Raw genomic sequence first — 20,190 nt, 5'->3', positions numbered from 1 at the left:
CAAAAACACTCCATACAGTCAATACAAAAGGATATACCGAAATTGTACAGACGTCCAACAATACAATACAACCACGAAATTTACTGATCGAAGATACCCGAAAAAACTTCTGAGAGATGCACACCTCAAAGCCAAAACCCACGGCTTCACCACCACCACCACCAGGCAACCAAACTTCTGACATGCCACGGTTCATCACACAATACAGTCAACAACACCAGTGCATCCACAACATTCTCACGAAAAGATGGGAGATCCTCCTTCAGGACCCCCACTTACGACCTATTATACCCACCAGACCCGCCATAACATACAGACGCGCCCCCAACCTCCGTAGCATCTTGGCCCCAAGCAAACTACGCCAAAAACAGATTAACAGATCTCTCCCTACCACCCAGATACCAGGAAGTGCCCCGTGCAACCAAAAAAGGTGCCTAGCCTGTCAGTTTGTCCACAATTCCACAACTTTTTCCTCCTTTGTTACCAACGTAGAATATCAAATCAAAAGCGCCATCAACTGCGAATCTAAATACATCATTTACGTTATCTCATGTCCATGCCAGCTGCAGTATGTGGGCAGAACTACCCAACTCGCCAGAAGTAGAGTGGGGCAACATAAAAGGAATATTTTAAATAAATTTCCCTTACACAGCGTATCGCGTCACTTTTCCACTCACCACGACAATAATCCTGAATTATTCCGTATCGCATTTATTGAATCCATTCCGCACAACTGTTCAGACCCCTTTGACTCCCTTAAAAAACGCGAGATGTATTGGATTCAAATTCTCAAAACTCTAACTCCAGACGGTCTTAATGAAGTCCTGGAGAAAATCTATTAACCCACCCCACCAACAGCGATTATTCTCTTTTTTAATCTGGTCCTCTCTTTTTATCTAGATCTTAGTGTTTTGACATGTTGTTATGACTATTTTATCAGGCGATTAAGAATGAATGGAATACCAATTACCCTCACAATCCTGTTTTTTTATATATACTTATTTTATATATACTTGTTTATTTATTAATGTATTTATAGATTTATGTATTTATTCATTTTAGACAAAATCTGCATAGCATTGTGTAGAAAAATGACAATAGTTAACACTGCACTACCAGAATTGACTTTCTAAGAGATGCATTCTGTATTTATACCACTGGAGGGCAGCGGCACACTGATTTATACTTTATATCGTCCCTTTTCAACTTTAAGAAACCTTTCATCTTTTAACAATTAAGGACATGCTATCAAAGTCCCACCTGCACTATAAGTTTGGAATAATCCTAATTGATCTCTCCTAAATACAGCCTTTATACCATCTGTACATATAGTGCACAAGGGTTCTCTTCCTTAACAAATATGGCCACTACTTAACTATGCACGCATATGCGCATGCGCACAATTTCCATAGCGCGCCCCACGTACTCCAGTACCACGTGGGGACGCATACATAATCTACGCATGCGCCAGAGCCCCGTACGGCGCAGCGCGTACAATGCTCCGCCCCTGGAGCCTTGCCGCCTAATTCTAAACAGCTCCTTAATCGCACTCTGCTATTTGAAACAAGATGCCCCGCCCAACATGCACACCTATTGGCCAGAACCTTCTGCATCCCCACACGCCCCCTCTGACCAGCCCAACCCTCCCATTACGATCAGCGTGACTATTTAGAGGTCCCACGCTGACAGCAATGTACAGAGGTGCCAAGCGTGTATTGGACCTGTACATGGTAAGTGCTGCGATTCTCTACTATATTACCAATTCTATAAGCATAACTTCTAACCCCTCTTAACCACCAATGTGTTTCAAACCCACCCCCTGCCCCCCCCCCCCCCCCCCCCGCAAAAAAAACAAACCCTTCAGTATTACCCACATATTTTCATCACTTTTCCCTCCTCCACCTTATTATATCAGTCTAGCAACTATACGTATGCATCCAGTACTCCCCTTTCCTGTAAACACCCCCCCTTCTGCTACATTAACAAAACCTAAACCCCCATACCAACTTCACTATGAGACTTTTCAGCTAACCTACATTTATCACTACCCATCACCGTAACCTTAACATTTTCCCTCCCCCCCCCCCCCCCCCTTCGTCGTTGTCCTTAACTTTTTGTTCACCAGCATCACTTCTGATACCTCACCGCCCACCAGATAGGGGCATACACAAAGTACAATTAATGTCCACCAATCCATTTGCCAAACTCTACCTGATGTTCTGTATTTACCAGTAAATCACTAGATTATTACTGTATGTTTTGTTTTGTTTTTTTAAAAAATCTTACTATACTGTTATTTCTATTTTTTATCCTTTTTTTGTCTTTTTTATTTTGATGTTCAATCTGTACTATACATATATATTACTATATTATAAATCATAATGTAATTTTTTATCTTGCGCCATCACACATTTATAGCGCTCTGATATACCTATATCTCTGTCATTTCCAGTGTGATACTCCCATTGTTGAATGCCTGATGAAGCGGGATTGTGCCCGTGAAACGCGTTGCGATATTGTTCGTGGAGTATGTAAATAAATTGTTTGTATCTTAAGTGACAGCATCAAGTCCATTTTTGAGTGGCTGGTCCACCGCCGCCACCCGAATGTTTTAAACATTTTAACATCTTTTATCCTTTTGGCGCCTCTGTACATCTATTGATCAAGATGTCCACCCTCGGTGGAAGGGTAATAAACCGCTTTTTATCCTTCTTCAGAGAGCGACATCTTAATCCTGAGTGGGGACAGGTCTAATCTCCCCACCTGCCTATACAGTGGTTACCTGAGCGGTAACCCATGTTTGTGAGTATAATACTTACTAATCACATTCCCTCATTTGATCCAATACTTACTACACTATATTGGGCTCTCAGTTTCTCTTTATTTTACAAACAGAAATATCTTGCATTTTTACTAAATGCAGAAATATATGGAGGCAGAAAAACAAATACAGTATAGGTTGTTTACCTCTAAAACATCTCCTTTGTGTGGTACACCTTGAAACAAGGGATTGCACAAAGTGCCACATCACAGTCTGGGCAATAAGTGCGGGTCTCCTTCTAGATTTTTCCTCATCAGGGCCTTTTTGGCGCAGCAGACCACACACCTTCTTGTGGGTTGTTGCTTGTGTGCAGTCGCTGGCAGATATTCCACAAAGTGGCGTCCAGTAAGTCTTTCCGTATTTACAACATAGGATGCTCTGTGCCCCAATCTACTTGACTCCGGTGGGGGGTGTTTCAAATATGTTTTCATACAATAGCCACACAAAAATCATGGTGAAGTACAGGCCTGTCATTGCGTTTTTTTTGAAAAGGAATACGCATTCCAGAGGCATTGTTCAAGGAGATGCCTAAAACAAATTTTCAGATGATACAAAATTGTGCAGAATCATCAACTCTCAGGAAGATAAGAAAAGATGAAGGAAGCTCTGCACAATGTCTCCGCATCAGTGTCAATAAGTTTATTCAGGACATATCCAGATTTACAGAAAAGCACTTGACTTACATGTTTCGGACATAAAGTCCTTAATCATAGTCATTCTACAGCCCTCTGTGTGAGGTTTAAAAAGGAGGGGAGTGGGGCAGTGAAAGGCGGGGTATGGACCAGCCCACCAAAATGGGGGAGGAACGAGATATATCACATCCCACCAAACACTGCCGCCTCCCTAAAACACTTTAAAAATATATACAACAACAGAGTTTAAAACAGAAAGAGCAAGAAACCGAGGAGCCAAGCACAAACTATGTGAAATATATGGTAATAAATGCACATTTTGATTTACTATCGCAAATACCACGAATACAAGCCCCATATGTGAGTTTTCTTTTCCTTTTATTTGTTTTATTGGATATATTTATTGCAGATTAAACAGTCTACACTTAGATTGCTATGCTTGTTTCATTTACCCCATATTAATGTGCCGGACTGGGGAACATCGATTGGGCTATTTCCCCCCCCCCCCCTCTTTCCCCCTTTTTCCCCACTTCCTTTCTTCCTTCCCTCCCTTCCCCCCCCCCCTTTTCCCATATACCCTTCCCCCCCCTCCCCTCCCCCTTTGTCCTGCTTGTATTCGTGGTATTTGCGATAGTTAATCAAAATGTGCATTTATTACCATATATTTCACATAGTTTGTGCTTTGCTCCTCGGTTTCTTGCTCTTTCTGTTTTAAACTCTGTTGTTGTATATATTTTTAAAGTGTTTTAGGGAGGCGGCAGTGTTTGGTGGGATGTGATATATCTCGTTCCTCCCCCATTTTGGTGGGCTGGTCCATACCCCGCCTTTCACTGCCCCACTCCCCTCCTTTTTAAACCTCACACAGAGGGCTGTAGAATGACTATGATTAAGGACTTTATGTCCGAAACATGTAAGTCAAGTGCTTTTCTGTAAATCTGGATATGTCCTGAATAAACTTATTGACACTGATGCGGAGACATTGTGCAGAGCTTCCTTCATCTTTTCTGATTTTTCTGGGCTTGGCTGCCCGTGATCCAGCACCGTCTCTTACGGTGCGGTGGAGCGGTACCTCCAGTTTTTGTCTCTCAGGAAGATAGTGACATTTTGCAACGTGATCTGGATAGGAAGGCTGTATGGGCACATAAATGGCAGATGAAATTCATTGTTGAAAAATGTAAAGTCATGCATTTTGGTCTTACCAATGGTCTAACACCATACAAAATAAATGGGATAGAGATGGGGACATCAAACTTGAAGTACTTGGGAGTACTCATCGACAAGAAGTTAAATTATTGTATTCAATGTCAAGCCAATAGAGCTAGTAACATTTTGGGATGCATTAACCACTTCACGTCCCTGGGGTTTTCCCCCTAAAAAACCAGAACAATTTTCTACATTTCACACTCTTCTTATTCATTAGCCAATAACTTTATCACTACTTATCACACATAAATGATCTATACCTTGTTTTTTTCGCCACCAATTAGACTTTTTTTGTGTGGTACATTTTGCTTAGGATTATTTAATTTTGTACATATTTTAATGGTAATAAACGGAAAAAAAATTAAAAAAGGAATTATTTCTCAGTTTTCAGTAATTATAATTTGAAAATAATAAGTGGTACTGTAGATTAAACCTACACATTTGATTTGCCTGTTTGTCCTGGATATTACAGGGTTTAAAGAGGAGCTGTTAGGTATAAGGTCTCAGAGAAAATAAACACATATATCAGTAGCTAAAGATTGGCTGTACTTACATTACATATGCATTTCACTGTCCACGTCTGGATTTCACAGAATTTGTATATAGTATATGCAGAGATAGATGCTCCTGACAGCTCATGGCAGGCTCCATGTTTTTCTGTCAAATGTGTCGTCATGTCCTGCCTGCTTCCTGATCACAGATAAGCTTGTACTTGAACAACACAGTGTGCAGTGAATATTAATGAGCCATGTGGCTAGGAACAATAGCTGACTCCTGCAGTGTACTCTGCCCGAGATTTATCAGTGCCACGTGATTACAAGCTGCTGTAACGTCTCATTAGCAGCCGAGGGGAGATCCCCAGAATGCTTTGCAGTATGGTATGCGGCTTGCGTCTTCTTAAGAATAACAGCCTTGCTGATAAGCACACATCAAAGGTAACTGAGATTTTTATCTTCACTAATTGCTTTTGGGCTTCCTTCTAAACTGTTTAACACAGGAGAATAGAGGTTTAAATTAGCTTCTGCAGCCTGACAGTTACTCTTTAAAGTATGATTCTAGTACAATGTATGGCGACAATATATTATTTGGAAATAAAGGTGCATTTTTTTCCATTTTGCGGCTTTGGATTTTTCTTTAATTGTTGTGGCACTTTTTAATCCTCCCCGCTCCCTAGTTAGCAAGATGTGCTCCTTTATACCCCCCTCCCCCATACTTGGCCAGATGTGCCCCATTACCCTTCCCCAGCCCCTGATATGCCTCTGTAACACCCCCCCCCCCAATTCAGTAAACCAGACGTGCCTGTTTATCGCCCCTCCCCCATAGTTAGCCAGATGTGTTTTTTATAACCCCCCCTCCCCCCATTCATAGCCAGGTGTATGCCCTTTATGCCTCCCCCTCCCCCATTTATAGCCAGCTATGTGCCCCTTTTAATTTGTATTCCCCCCCCCCCCCCCCCATGGATAGCCAGGTGTTTGCCCTTTAATATATTTTATCTGCCCAAATGCCAGGTGTCCCCCCCTACCCCCTCTGCAGAGCTAGGCGCAGGGAAGCATTACAAGTAAGAATCTCTCACCTGACCTTGTTCCTGCGCCGATCGCGATCCTCTCCCTGCAGTCCCGCTGTCAGACTCACTATGCTGACCGGATCGAGGTCCCGGCTTGATGACGTCATCAAGCCGGGGCCCGACTCATTCAGCATAGTGAGGCTGACAGCGGGGCTGCAGGGAGAGGATCGCGATCGGCGCAGGAACAAGGTCAGGTGAGAGATTGTTACATTGTAGTCCTCCATGCTGCCCGATCGCAGCATGGAGGGGGAGGGGTGGGGGGATCGGAGACCCGGGAAGGGATGACCATATCGTGTAGTTAGGGGGAGGGGGGTTAATGAGCCCAGGAGCGTGCTAGCACGCCCACTGTGCTCATTAAATGACAGCAACTTATAATCACGTCAGGTGGCTTTCAGGAGCCACTTGCAATGACGTGATTATTCTGTATGGGGGATGTAAACTGGTTAAAAGGGAAATAAAAACTCAAGATGCTAGCATAATATTGCCCCTGTTTAACTCTCTAGTAAGGCTACATCTAGAATATGGAATTCAGTTCTGGGCACCACATTACAGGAAAGATATTGCAGTTTTAGAGCAGGTGCAGAGACGAGCAACAAAATTGATATTAGGGATGGAAGGTCTCACTTACCAAGAAAGGTTAGATAAACTGGTTTATTTAGTCTGGAGAAAAGAGGCCTTAGAGGGGATCTAATTAACATGTATAAATACGTCAGAGGGAAATTTGAAAGCTTGGCGGATGAGCTTTTTGTCCCTTGGCTTTTACAAAGGAGTAGGGGACATGATCTGCCCATGGAGGAAAAACGTTTTAGACATTTATTTTGGAAAGGGTTCTTTACAGTAAAGGTCCGTACACACGCCGGACTTTAGGCAACGACGGGTCCGTCGTTGCCTCCCGCTGGGTGGGCGTGCCAGCGACAGTCCGGCGTGTGTACGCTCTGTCGTCAGACTGATACGGCTGTTTCTGAGCGATCCGCCCGGCGGATCGCTCAGAAACAGCCGTATCAGTCTGACGACAGAGCGTACACACGCCGGACTGTCGCTGGCACGCCCACCCAGCGGGAGGCAACGACGGACCCGTCATTGCCTAAAGTCCGGCGTGTGTACGGACCTTAAGAGTGATTACAATGTGGAATGTATTGCCACAGGAAGTAGTTATGGCAAATTCTATATCTGCATTTAAAGAAGGCTTAGATGCTTTGCTTGCGTTGAAAGACATCCATGGCTATAATTACTAGGTAATGCCCAGTGGTGGCGGGCCAGGGATTTTATCTGATTGCCATCTGGATTCGGGAAGGAATTTTAGTTCCTTTTGGGGGCTAATTGGACCATGCCTTTTAAGGTTTTTTTTGCCTTCCTCTGGATCAACAGGGATATATGAGGGAGCAGGCTGGTGTTGTACTTTATTCTGGTTGAACTTGATGGACTGCTTTTCTCAACCAAAGTAACTATGTAAAGGTTATGCTTTTGTGTATCTTTTAGAGCAGAAAGGACATTCTGAGTTCAGGTCCGTTTTAAGTATCAGTACACAATCACTTTAATGTGAAAATGCACTAATAGAAAGTAAAAAGGGCTATGAACACTTGTCAGTAGTGTGTACACGTTGCTTTGCAATTTCCTGTTAAGTTTACAGCCAGCTGTGTCTTCAAACTGACCCTAAGCTCAGTTTCACTGCTTTGTGAGAAGCACACGCATACTCTCCTTGCAATGTGAACTGCCCAGAAGTTTTCCTCTTCCTGCATAAGTAATTGGCTTCACAGTGCATTATCCCTTGTTTCTCCTTTTAGCAAGTGGACAGATCCTTTAGATTTTTGAGCATACGGAAATGGCCTTTTAAGTTCCTATATGTATGAATAAAGGAGGAAGATGAGACTTCCCGGAACAAGCAACCCACTTTACCAGTCATTGCTTCTTTTTCTAAGTATTGCATGACAAGGCAAACCGTTTGAAAGAGGATGTCATCCTAAAATAAACAAAGCAGTTCAATGATAGTTTGCATATTACTGATCTAGCAAACTGTCAGGACATTATTGCCTCCATTGTACTCAATAAGGCCAGTTCATAGTACAAGCCTGGGGCTGACTGGCTTCTCCAAAACTGCTGCAGGCATTTTGGTGGAGCTGCCACCGTTTTAGTTTCATGTCTGTAAGCTGTTGTGGGAGGGGGGGGGGGTGGAGCTGGGTGATGTTGTTGTCTGAAAATAATTGCTATTATCTTCAAAATGAAAGTGGCATACATATAGAACTCGCACAATTTAATTTTTATTAATGCGGATTGTAGGAGGGCAAAATGGCTATTCACACAATAAAATCGCTAGCAAACACCAGCAGCAAGCAACTCCAGTAAAAGTGATATTTTTTTCACTACATGGGGCAGCATAATGGTTAGAACTCTCGCCTTGCGCCATTGGGTCCCCGATTTAGACCTCCCCAAATTCCCAGGGGCTGGGGGGGGGGATCTGGGCAGCTCTTCCTGAAAGAGGCAGAGCTTAGCGTTGCAGCTCAGCCTCTAATGAAGTTAATCGCTGCCTTTCCCCGCCCCTCTCAATCTTCTTTCACAGAGAGGGGCAGGGTGAGGCGGAGATCCTCTGGCAGATTGACTTTAGTGAGGCAGAGCTGTTATCTCCCCCCCCCCCCCCCCCCGGCACAGCATTACTGGGAGGTACAGATTTGAGCAAGCCTGGTTTTAGTGCTTAAAATTTCAGTGGGTCATTAGACAGCTGAATGAAGCAGATTTTTTATTAGCTTGTCATTGTTGCTGTTTAGAATTCAGACTAAAAAATGCTGATCTTAAAGTGGAATATAACCCTGCATTTCAACTTTGCTCTAAAACATTATTTACAGCATATTATATGCAACCAGCATTTTTTTTTTACTAGACCAGCATTGGAAGGGTTACACACAGAGTTTTTAAAGTTCGGCAGCCAAAGTTTAGATAGATACATTTCAGTAAAAAAAATGTAGCAAGTGGTGAATGTTACACACTCTTTGGCTGTCCTCCAACTCCTGCACAGTCAGAGAGAGTGAGTCATTCCACAGTTGTTACATTTTGTTTTGCTGAAATGTATCTATGTAAGCCTCGGATGCGGCAGCAGTTCTCTCCAGGAACTTAAAAGCTGTGTGTTTAACCCTTCCAATGCTGGTCTAGTAGAAAAAAATCCTGGTTGCATATAATATGCTGTAAATAATGTTTTAGAGCAAAGGTGAAATGCAGGGTTATATTCCGCTTTAAACTGAAAACATAAAAGTGTAACTAATGTTCTAGTTACAATTAGTACTACACTTGCAACTAAATATGTAATGAGTTTAAAAATTGATTTAGATACTAGATAAGATCGTGCTACTGCTTTTTAAGAAGGTCCTTGCACTAGAACATATGCAAAGAGCACAATGTCCATAAACTGTGACAATAAGTTCCAAGAAGTCTTCACGCTTTGACAGTGGGAAATCTCAATTGCATAGGCTTCTGTGTACACACACCTCCACCACACCCTCAAGACTGGGCACTCACCCTTATCTACAGACCCTCAGCCAGATGGGTCTATTGCGCTTTGGGATACTCTAAGGCAGTGGTTCCCAACCTTTTCCGGCCCGGGGAACACTTTCTGACCATATATTTCTCCTGGGAACGGCGGGCGGGGGGTGCGCGGGTGTTTGCGCGACCTAGTGGACAGTGCCGTGTGCAGCAGGCTATGGGGGGGGGGCTGGGGTGCGGCTTCCCCAGTATAGAGAGTTTAGTTGCCCCAGTATGGTTAGTATAGTTACCCCAGTATAGCTAGTATAGTGCCCCAGTATAGCTAGTATAGTCCCAGTATGGATAGGTAGTGCCCCTGTATAGTGCCCAGTATGGGTAGGTAGTGCCCCAGTATAGCCAGTAAAGTGTCCAGTATAGCTAGTATAGTGCCCAGTATAGCTAGTATAGTGCCCAGATAGCTAGTATAGTGCCCAGATAGCTAGTACAGTGCCCAGTATAGCTAGCATGGTGCCCAGTATAGCTAGTATAGTGCCCAGTATAGGTAGGTAGTGCCCAGTATAGGTAGGTAGTGCCCAGTATAGGTAGGTAGTGCCGCAGTATAGTGCCTAGTATAACTAGTATAGTTGCCCCCAGTGTAGGTAGTTTAGTTGCCCCCAGTATAGCTAGTTTAGTTGCCCCCAGTATAGCTAGTTTAGTTGCCCCCAGTATAGCTAGTTTAATTGCCCCCAGTATAGCTAGTACAGTTCCCCCCAGAATAGATGCCCAGGAGGGGGGAAGCAGCGCTAGAAGGAGGGGCAGTGGAGGCAGCGGTGGGAAGGGGGGAAATATCCCCCCCTCCCTCACCTGGGACACCTCCTTCTGCCTCTCTCCCCCTCCACTTAGCGGTGGCAAGTGCGGGCTCGGCGGCGAGGAGACATGCGCAGAATTACTCACCACTTCCACGTTCCAAGCGCCGGCAGCGTCATGTCGTCACAGATCTATTGCCTTCAATGCCGCTCACTGTGCTTCCGCTAATCAGGAAGCACAGTGGGCGGCATTGAAGGCGGAGATCTGACGCCATGACGCTGCCGGCTCTTGGAATGCGGAAGTGGTGAGTAATTCTCTGCATGCCTCCCCGCCGCCGAGCCCGCACTTGCCACCGCTAAATGGAGGGGGAGAGAGGCAGAAGGAGGGGTCCCAGGTGAGCGAGGGGGGGGGGATATTTCCCCCCTCCCCACCGCTGCCTCCACTGCCCCTCCTTCTAGCGCTGCTTCCCCCCTCCTGCGCCCTACAGTAGGAACAGGTCTGGCGAGAGGCCAGACCTGTACGGCACATGCTGCTCTAAGGTGAACCCCAGCCTCTACCGATCCACAGCTTGACCAAAGTGCAATTCTCTTCAAAAAACAATCACCTCAAAGTAAAAGCACATGGCCTCTCATAGTGTTAAACCATTTAACAAGTTTAATATTTAGTTAAAAATGCACACTCACATGTCCATAGAGCTATATCGCACATAGAGTTTTATAGGGCTCTACCCCATGAGGTGGCCGCCTGGCTGGGCTTAGATGTTAACCGTCCTCCCGGTTTCCTCATCCCCTTCGGCGTCCACGCTGGATCACTTCCTCATTGGTAACCCCGCCTGACTAGTTTCGTCGAACGACTCATCAGGAGCTGTACCAATGAGGTGAGTAGTAGGCCTTGATATCAGGTGTTAACCCCCTGCGTCCCACTCAGCCGCGCATTTAATGAAAGCGCAGCATCATACTGGAGTGACGTCACGTAGGGACGCGTACGTAATTACGCTCATATGCATGCGCACTAAGCACAACCCGTTGCGCCCATATGCATGCGCACGAGACAGTGACTGTGTTTCATCTTTGCGTTCCATTTTTCAAACCTCAAAGCGCCCCGTGATCCACTTTGACCGCCCACCAGGTGACAACATCGCATATGTGGTGTGAGCCCATTTAAGTTACAATGGAACAGTGCATGCATAGAATAAAACACATTAAAATTAAAACAAAACACATGTTGCAGAATCATATGTATAAATATCACATAGCTACTACCTACATGCGCAGCTATGTGGACAAATTCAACCAATTCAAAGGATGGATGTATGGCACTATATATATATATATATATATATATATATATATATATATATATATATATATATTACCCCTCATTAGCTCAAAGGTACTACAATGTATGCCCCCACATAGAGCTTCATCCAAGCTGCGCTAGTAGCCAGTAGCCTTACAGCACTCCATTGGTCTAAACATCTAATCTGTCATATAAACTTAGTTGTTACCTAATCTTACATCAAAAAAGAGAGCTTGGGATCAGGGACAAATTCCCTTATGCCAACACATGAAGCCTCTTACCCTAAATATCTACTCATTACTCAAAAAACCCACTAGATCAATGTTTGCATTGAGCCCACTAGGTCTAAGGGACCCCATATGGTGTATCCACCATGTTTCCCTTTTGGATATTTCCCTTAACATATTACCACCTCTCCAGTGTTTGCTTACTTTCTCTAATCCACAAAATGACAACAATGCAGGATTAGATTGATGTGCCTCCTTGAAGTGGGCACCAGGCCTCGGGCCACATTCCGGAGGTGTTCCCCTATACGTTCTTTTAGAGGCCTGGTGGTTCTGCCCACGTACTGGAGGCCACATGAACACCATGCAAGGTACACTACATTCTTCTCATTGCACGAGATGAATTGTCTGATTTTGGTGGTTTTCCCGTTAGTATGACTAACGACCTGCTGGGTTCTGGAGGTGATAGCCTACCGGAACCCCTTGCATCACCTGCATGGGAAAAAACCTGGCTGTTGCCATCCCTGTAGAGATTGACCTCGGTATACCTCCCGTATACAGCTTGGAGCCAAAGAATTCCTCAGATTTGGGCTTTTCCTATAGATAAATTTTGGTCTTTCAGGTATAATCTTTGCCAGTTCATCATCCGACCTGGAGAATGTGCCAATACTTATTATGTCCTGCATAGATCGATACTGATTACTATAATTGGAGATGAATGCTAATTCAAAATTATCCCCTCACCAGATAAAAGTGACCCTCTATCTAATTTCCTAACCTTGTCCAATTCTTGCTTTAAAAATTCCTCATTATAACCTTGTTCCATAGATCTATGAATTTGTTGATATTCTCTTAAAAATTAATTTGTTACAAAATATATCTAATAAGTATATTTTTAGTTCAGGTTTGACATGGCATGCTGAAATTGTTAGAAAATCTGTGTACAGTGTGTGGAGGGATTTGATCAGATAGGCCCCTCTCTGATAAAACAATCTGTGAGGGATCTATGTGTTGACCACATTCACCAGTGTATGGTCAGTTTTAAGCCCCATCTACACGGTACAATTTTCCATCTGATCGACCAGTGATCTGATAAGAAATTGCATTGTGTGTAGATGTCCAAATTGTTTCTGATCAATTTTGCTATTGATTTTGCGTTAACTACCCAAAATCGATTGGAATCTGATCGGACAGGTTTGGAAATTATCTAATAGATCCGCTGATCTGACGGAAAATTGTACAGTGTGTACCAAGCTTTAGTCTTCCGACTCTCTTTCAAAGTCAATATCACTGATGTGGATTTTTTTTCCATTATTTAAGAAGGAAATCTGAACCAATAAACTATAGACATATGAGCATCATATTAGTTGTGTAACCTTTTAATTGTATACTCATCGATGTAAAACAGTTATATAACACAGAATAATTTATTTCCAGATAGCCAACAGAGATAAAAAAAACATTGCAGTTTGAACATAGATTGAAATTGGACCAATCAAGATTAGCAGTAACTGCATTGTATTAGTCTGATTTTAAGATGCGTAAAAATTAGAATTTGTTCTTATTAAACTGTCAACACTGGTTTACCAAACAGGATTTTGCTGGCCAATGTGCTCTGAATTTATTGAAGTGTACCTGAAGCAAATGTGTGATTAAAAATTGGATACTTCCCTCAGTAGTTGGACGCCTCTGGATAGTCCAGAGTCTTCCCGATCTTCTTACAATCTACAATTTCAGGGCTTGTCTAATATGCTTCTTTTGGCCATGCTCTGTCCAGATATGAAAATCTACATACTAGTAATGCAGAAGTAAGGGCCGTGCATGCCATGTAGAATGAAGTCGCTCATGCAAGGCTTATGCCTTACTCACACATGCCCAGTATGGAGAAGCTTGTACTCTGATGGAAGTGCAGTCACAAGAAGAAGAAGGCCTTGAGCAACAGCAGTGGGTTTGAGAAGGATCTGAAAAAGGTTCTAGACCAGTGTTTTTCAAACCTGTCCTCGTGACTCTTCAAAGGGGCATGTTTTGCAGGTGACCTCAGCTATGCACAGGTGGGGTATTTAGTGTCTCAGATACGTGGAATCCACCTAGCTGAGACACTAATTATACCACCTGTGCAGCATAGGTGAGGTTGCCTGCAAAACATGCACCTTTGGGGAGTTACAAGGACAGGATTGAGAAGCACGGCACTAAATCATTCAGAGGCTTTCCACTACCTTGGTAAGTAACTTTTAACCATTTCTTTCTCACAGGTTTGCTTTAAGTGGTGAATGCAAATCCACATACTAGGAAAGTGATAAAAGTAATATGCTTGTATTTGAGAAAATATTTTAACACAGTTTCCCACAAAGATTTGTTGTGAATACTGAGGACAGGGCATAGGGAAATATGTACGCATATGTAGAAAACTGGCTAAAAGACAGATGAAGGGTAGTAGTAAATGGATCATACACAAAATATGCAACTAGTTGTGAGGTTCTGCAGTTGTCATGACTGGCTTCGGTACTCAAGTTTTTTTATGAATGGCCTAGTAGACAAAATTGAAAGTAATGTTTCCATGTCCATTTTGATACAAAATTATGTAGAATAAGCGGATAGTAACATATTACAAAAGGATCATGCATCTTGCTAGCACTACAAAAATTAAGTGAGATGCAGCTGTGGACAACAAATTTCAAGTCATATTTGGGAGTAATGGTTGATAATCAACCGTATTTGATGCTAAAAAGCTACAGCTGGCAGAATATATTAATTATAAAGTCACATTTGCAATATGGAACACAGTTTTGGGCACCATATTACAGGAAAAAAAATAGTATTTTAGAATAAATACGATAAATGGAATAAAAGGTTTTCCTTCCAAAGATAAGTTAGACAAACCAGGTTTATTTAGTTTGGACAAGAAATCAGTTTCAGGACATTTAATATGTATAAAGTCTTTAAAGTACTGTATAAAAGCCTGGCAAATTACAAAATGAAATTTCACTAACTGTCTACACATAGTAGTTCAGCCAAGGATGCTTGTCAGCTCACCATCTATAGATTACATTTGAATGCCCCATGTTTGTATAGTGTACTGTATTTCCACTTTTCCTAAGAAAACAAACAATTGCTATCAAGTTTAAATGAAAAAGGAGCGCTCCATGGTGTATTACTTAAAACGCTTTATTAGCAAGGGGGAAACATACTCACAAAATGAATAAATAACTTCGCTTATCAGCGTTAGGTTAGTCCACTTAACACCCAGCCGGCAATGACGCGCTGTGGCCAGCAGCGCGGACTCCGTTCTCCAAGAAGCTCGTCACGCCCGGGGATGGGTGGGCGGCGTGCGTCTGTTGTCATTATGCGTTTCAGCGCGTTGCACCTTCATCAGATGATGACATCCGCACTCTGCGTGCCGTATATGCGCTCGTAAGGTCGCGTAGTCATGGCGACCAAAACAACGCATTCAACAAACTTTATTGAAAGGATGCACAGTCTCGATGGACAGTATAGAGAAGGATTGCATCCATTGAGTCCTGCTTGTGGATCTAGATTCTGTCTCCCGGCGCGTGGTCATAGCGACCAGATCAACGCATATGGGAGCTTTTAGTTCACATGGTAACCTATGCGGTGAACACAATAGGTGGGAAATATTAATACGCCTCGCAGTTACGTCAGCGCTGGCTGACATTGTACCGCAACGCAGTGTGTCATTGTTACTGACAATTTTAACATCATATATTAAAACCTGTATTTAAGCATAAATTTAACTATCAGAGGTTGCTAATATTTACACATACAAAAATATATATAGAGAGAAAAAGAGCATATAATAGCACATATAAAATGCTAAAAAAAACAACATTAGACAGCATCACATATTTGACAGATGACAGCATTCAAACTAAATGTGTCAAACATTCAAAAATTAAGGCAAAAATGCGGTTAAAACAAAAAATACATAAATAAAATAAATTAAAATGGGATAAACAGCAAAATTATGCACATTGATTACAGAGCACAATTATAAACATATGGACAGGGTCCCTTTGAGCACGCCTGATCGCCAAAAAAACAAACAAAAAAATATATATAATAATGAGGGACAGGAGATTCAACAACATCCTACTAAGGGCTATTCCTATCTTACCAGTACTCACCACCCTCATCTATTGGACATACGTGCATTTTGTAGCTACAAAAAGCAACACTATAAATGGGTACAGATTTCTAGGCCTTCATTGAGACCGACTGGATTCAGTGCATTCATCTTAAATATCCAAAAGGTCTCCCTCTCACATAGCCTTTTGAAGCTCTCCCCTCGCTGTAGGTTTTTAGGGATGACCTCTAGTCCCATAATCCTGAGTGTTTCCACACTACTATCGTGGCATTCTTTAAAATGTCACGTTTAGATTTGTTGCCATCCCAAACCGGAGCAGCACAGTGGGTGTTACTTTGTGGAAAGAAGACTAGTATTTGAACTGACTGTACATCTACATTGTGAGCGCAAGGATTTTGTGTTTTTGCTATCAAGTTGTTTGTGTTATCAGTATTTTACAGTGGACCTGAACGCCGACCTCCTCTCTGCTCTAAAGGATACACAACAGCATAATAACCTTTAAACAAAAACATTTCTTTGTTACAGCTCATACAAATCCTAAAATCAATCTGTACAGTTTCTACTTTCTGATTAATGGAAGCAGATATATTCTTTATAGCCTTTGCTTACAATTGGGCGTATCTGCTTATCTGCCATAGGCAGTCATGTGACACAGAGGAGGATCAAATTACAACTAGTGATTAGACACAAATAAGGGGGAATTAGACAGGCTAAACTCTTTAAAATACATACAGGATATATTTCTCTGTTTTTTCCTTAAGTCATTAAGAGAGCAGGGCCCATATGCAATTCACTTTTCCTCCTTAGTTTTCTCCAAGTTGACATTTTTTAACTTTTCAATAAAATGCCTTTTAAGCCACCATAAAGCAAACAAATGCTCAAAATAATTTTGATAGTACTTTTTCAACTTCTTTTGGGTACATTTTTAGTTGAAAAGTGCTGGAAAGTTATTTTAAATTGAAAATGAAAAATTATCTCCTTGGAGAAAACAGAGGTGAAAAAGTAAATTGCATATGGGCCCAGGAGTTCAGGTCCACTTTAAGAAGCCGAATAACTGTAAGATATGTGTGATTATTGTGATGTCTCTCTTCCTTAAATTTTCACAGTAAGCTACTGGTAAAGATGCATTGTGTGGCTATAAGCGGTCACTGAGAATGGAGTGATAACTCCTAAATTCTGTGTATGAATACCAGCATCCACTTGGATGTGAGGATCCCTCCTGTAGAATGGACATGTAGTTGGTGTCAACCAGCAAAAGCTGTAGTAGTGTAAGCAGGAGGTGGCTTACCACTGTGGAAGAATACAAAAAATCCAGCTTTGTTTATTGAATAAAGAAAATAGTGAGAAACATAAAAGAGAACATCTGTTCTCATCCCAGGACACTACATTGAGGGTCGGTTCACACTTGCTTTAAAAATGTACCCATAAGATACGTTTTTAAAGCTCCTCGAAAACGCAGGAAGCGGAATCCATGTTCAAAATAGGACCCGCTTCCACTTGTTAAAAAAACAGATGCATGTACAATCCATGTGCCACAGAACGCAAGGTGGAATGTAGAGTCCGGACTTGGCAGTTTTTCCCGGACTGGATGGGAAAATGTGCCACATGAAAGCCTATGAGAACAGACACTGTGCATTCTTACTAGGCTAGTCGCTGCATTCGTGTCACCTGCTTTGCTTGCATCCACGCAGCCACCGTGACGTTATATTAACGTGGCCCACCGCCGCTCGGTCCCTTCTGAACAGCCCAGTGGCCAGGGATTCGCCATTGAGCTACAGCACATTTATGGGGATCCTAAGCAACAGGGAGAATTCTCATTGGATCATGTTGAACCAATGAAAACTCTTCCTGTTGATAAGGAGAATTGGCCTGTTGCAGCCTATGGAGAGCCCCATGCTTCTGCTGGCCTCCGGGCTGCTGAAGGGACTGTGTGGCGGGACAAGCGGCGGCAGCGACACAGGTGTGCTGCGATGCATACGGGCCGATGTGAGTGATGCTACGGGCCCAGAACGGTCAGGTATTTTGCGCAAAGCAGATGCAGAATCGACAATGCATCAATTGCGGATGCAGTTTCCGTTCTGCATCCGCACCAATGTGAACCAAGCCTGACACAAACTTTGATATGGGCACCTGAATGAGGCTTTAGCACAAACAAAAAAATTTTCAGACCAACAAGACCTGAACTTAATGTACTGGCTTTCAGCATGCAAATCAAGGTAAATAAGTGATTGATATTTTTGCATTTTTTTTAATGTATGCTTTATTGAATGTAATATGTGTGAAGGCATGCTGTTTTAAGGGACACCAGAGTCAAAAGGGTTATTAAAAATGGGAGGAGACGCAGTCCTCATGCTTACCACTACCCACGTTCTCCCCTGTCCCCCTCCTTGTTACCCTAAATCACTGCCGCAGCTCAGTCCAGGTTTCCTGGGTCCGGCGGTAGTGTGCAGGCCACAATAACGTTATTATGTGCACACACAAACTGCTCCTGGCCACGCGCCTGCGCACTACTGCCTGACCCAGCGACAATTTGGATAACAAGGAAGGGGATGGAGGAGAACGGGGGGAGCGATGGGCATAAGGACTGCATCTTTTTATACATGCCTGCTCCCTTGGTTTTTAGTAACCTTTTCTGCTCTAGTATCCTGTAAGCCCAACATTGCATTTTACGACGTTGTAAAATGAGGTTTTCACTTAACCCATAAAATAATTTGAATTGGAAAAGGCGTATCTGCAGATTTATTTATGAACTTGACGCAGACCACAATTCTTGAAAAAACATACAAAATCTAAGATTTACCTTTTTTCCTTTTTTTTTTTTTTTTTGTCAGTGTTTGAATGTCACCCAGCTCCTTTATTATTATGGACTGAATATCCACTCTCCGATTTCACCTGATCAGTTTGCTTACCTTTGCCCAGCTCTGCTATATCAAATTGACAGCAGACTTTGCCTCAAACATTTTGACTTGCATGTGGAAAATATTGAAAAAAGTAAAGCAACCGCCTCTGGTAAGTAAATTTCTTTGACGTAAGATGGAAAAACTTATGAGATCTGTACACCACCATAGAATGTAAAGGACAAGCATGGCAAGTCAGTTTAACCTATGTGTTATTGAGTACAAGTCTTTACTGCATATTTATTCATTGCTGTGTCATCATTTCTATATTGTGTACCTCATAAAGGTCTATCCTGCTTTATTCTTCAGAGGAAAACCTCTCTGTACTCAGAACATTAAATTACCTCAATGCTGTCTGTTGTATCTTTGAGGAGAGTCGCATTTGTACTTATTTATCAAGTGTTTACAAATTATGCATCACTACATTAAATAAGGGCCCGTTTCCATTGCACGGGGTGCGATGCGGCTACTTAACCGCATAGCACCACGGCTGTACTGTAACTAATGCACGGCAGTGGAACAGTTTTTGTTGCATGCTGGTTTTGCGGAGCAATCCGATAATCTACAGTTTCTGCCATCTCCTCCAATACACGTCTGCATCGGGAAATGCGGCAGTGACGTGAATTGGAGCGAAAGTGATCCGTAGCTGCATCGGCTCACATTTGCAAGTGGACGTGGTTTACTAAGTAAAAACAAGCACCAAAAACATACAGTAGGCCTACTCTGTAGTAACTGTTGACCTTTTTTTTTTTTTTTTTTTTTTTTTTAATCTATTCTCTCCTGGCAGAGAACTGGGCTTCCTAGAGCAAAGTATTTTATGGCTGTAATTCCTTATCTGTAGTCTGACTGGGTTCCCAATGGAGAAAAACTGTCAGTTGCATAGTAGAATATTAACTCTTTCAGGTAGATAAATAAGAAAAGCATCACAGCATATTTGTGAGCAATGCACTGTACTTACACATATTTATTTCAACATTTCACTTAATGTTTCCTTTAATGCACGTCAGCTCAAATACTTAACCTGGAGAACCAGGATGACCAATGCTCTTTACAACCTATAAAATCTTTTGCAGCTCTGTTGCGCCAAAAAATTTGGAACAGAGGATTTTAAAGGATACGAGAGCCGCAAAAACGTAGAGAAACGGGAGGGGGAGGCATATACAGTGACCTGACCTGACCATAGTTATTGAT

At 42.5% G+C, this 20,190-nt stretch overlaps 1 protein-coding gene across 2 annotated transcripts in view; it reads left to right on the top strand.

Annotated features, from left to right (window-relative positions):
• The window catches only part of SLC39A10 (solute carrier family 39 member 10), a 173,859-nt gene that overhangs the window by 78,497 nt on the left and 75,172 nt on the right, over positions 1-20,190 (top strand). For both annotated transcript variants that reach the window (XM_068244850.1, XM_068244851.1), the window contains exon 3: positions 18,934-19,111. In XM_068244850.1, the coding sequence (XP_068100951.1) occupies positions 18,934-19,111 (178 nt within the window). The remainder of the gene's footprint in view (positions 1-18,933; positions 19,112-20,190) is intronic.

The sequence above is a fragment of the Hyperolius riggenbachi genome, chromosome 7 (genome assembly GCF_040937935.1).
Source record: "Hyperolius riggenbachi isolate aHypRig1 chromosome 7, aHypRig1.pri, whole genome shotgun sequence".
Classification (NCBI taxonomy): domain Eukaryota; kingdom Metazoa; phylum Chordata; class Amphibia; order Anura; family Hyperoliidae; genus Hyperolius; species Hyperolius riggenbachi.
The sequence above is the reverse complement of the archived record's forward strand: the minus strand, read 5'-3'. Positions and strand labels throughout refer to the sequence as shown.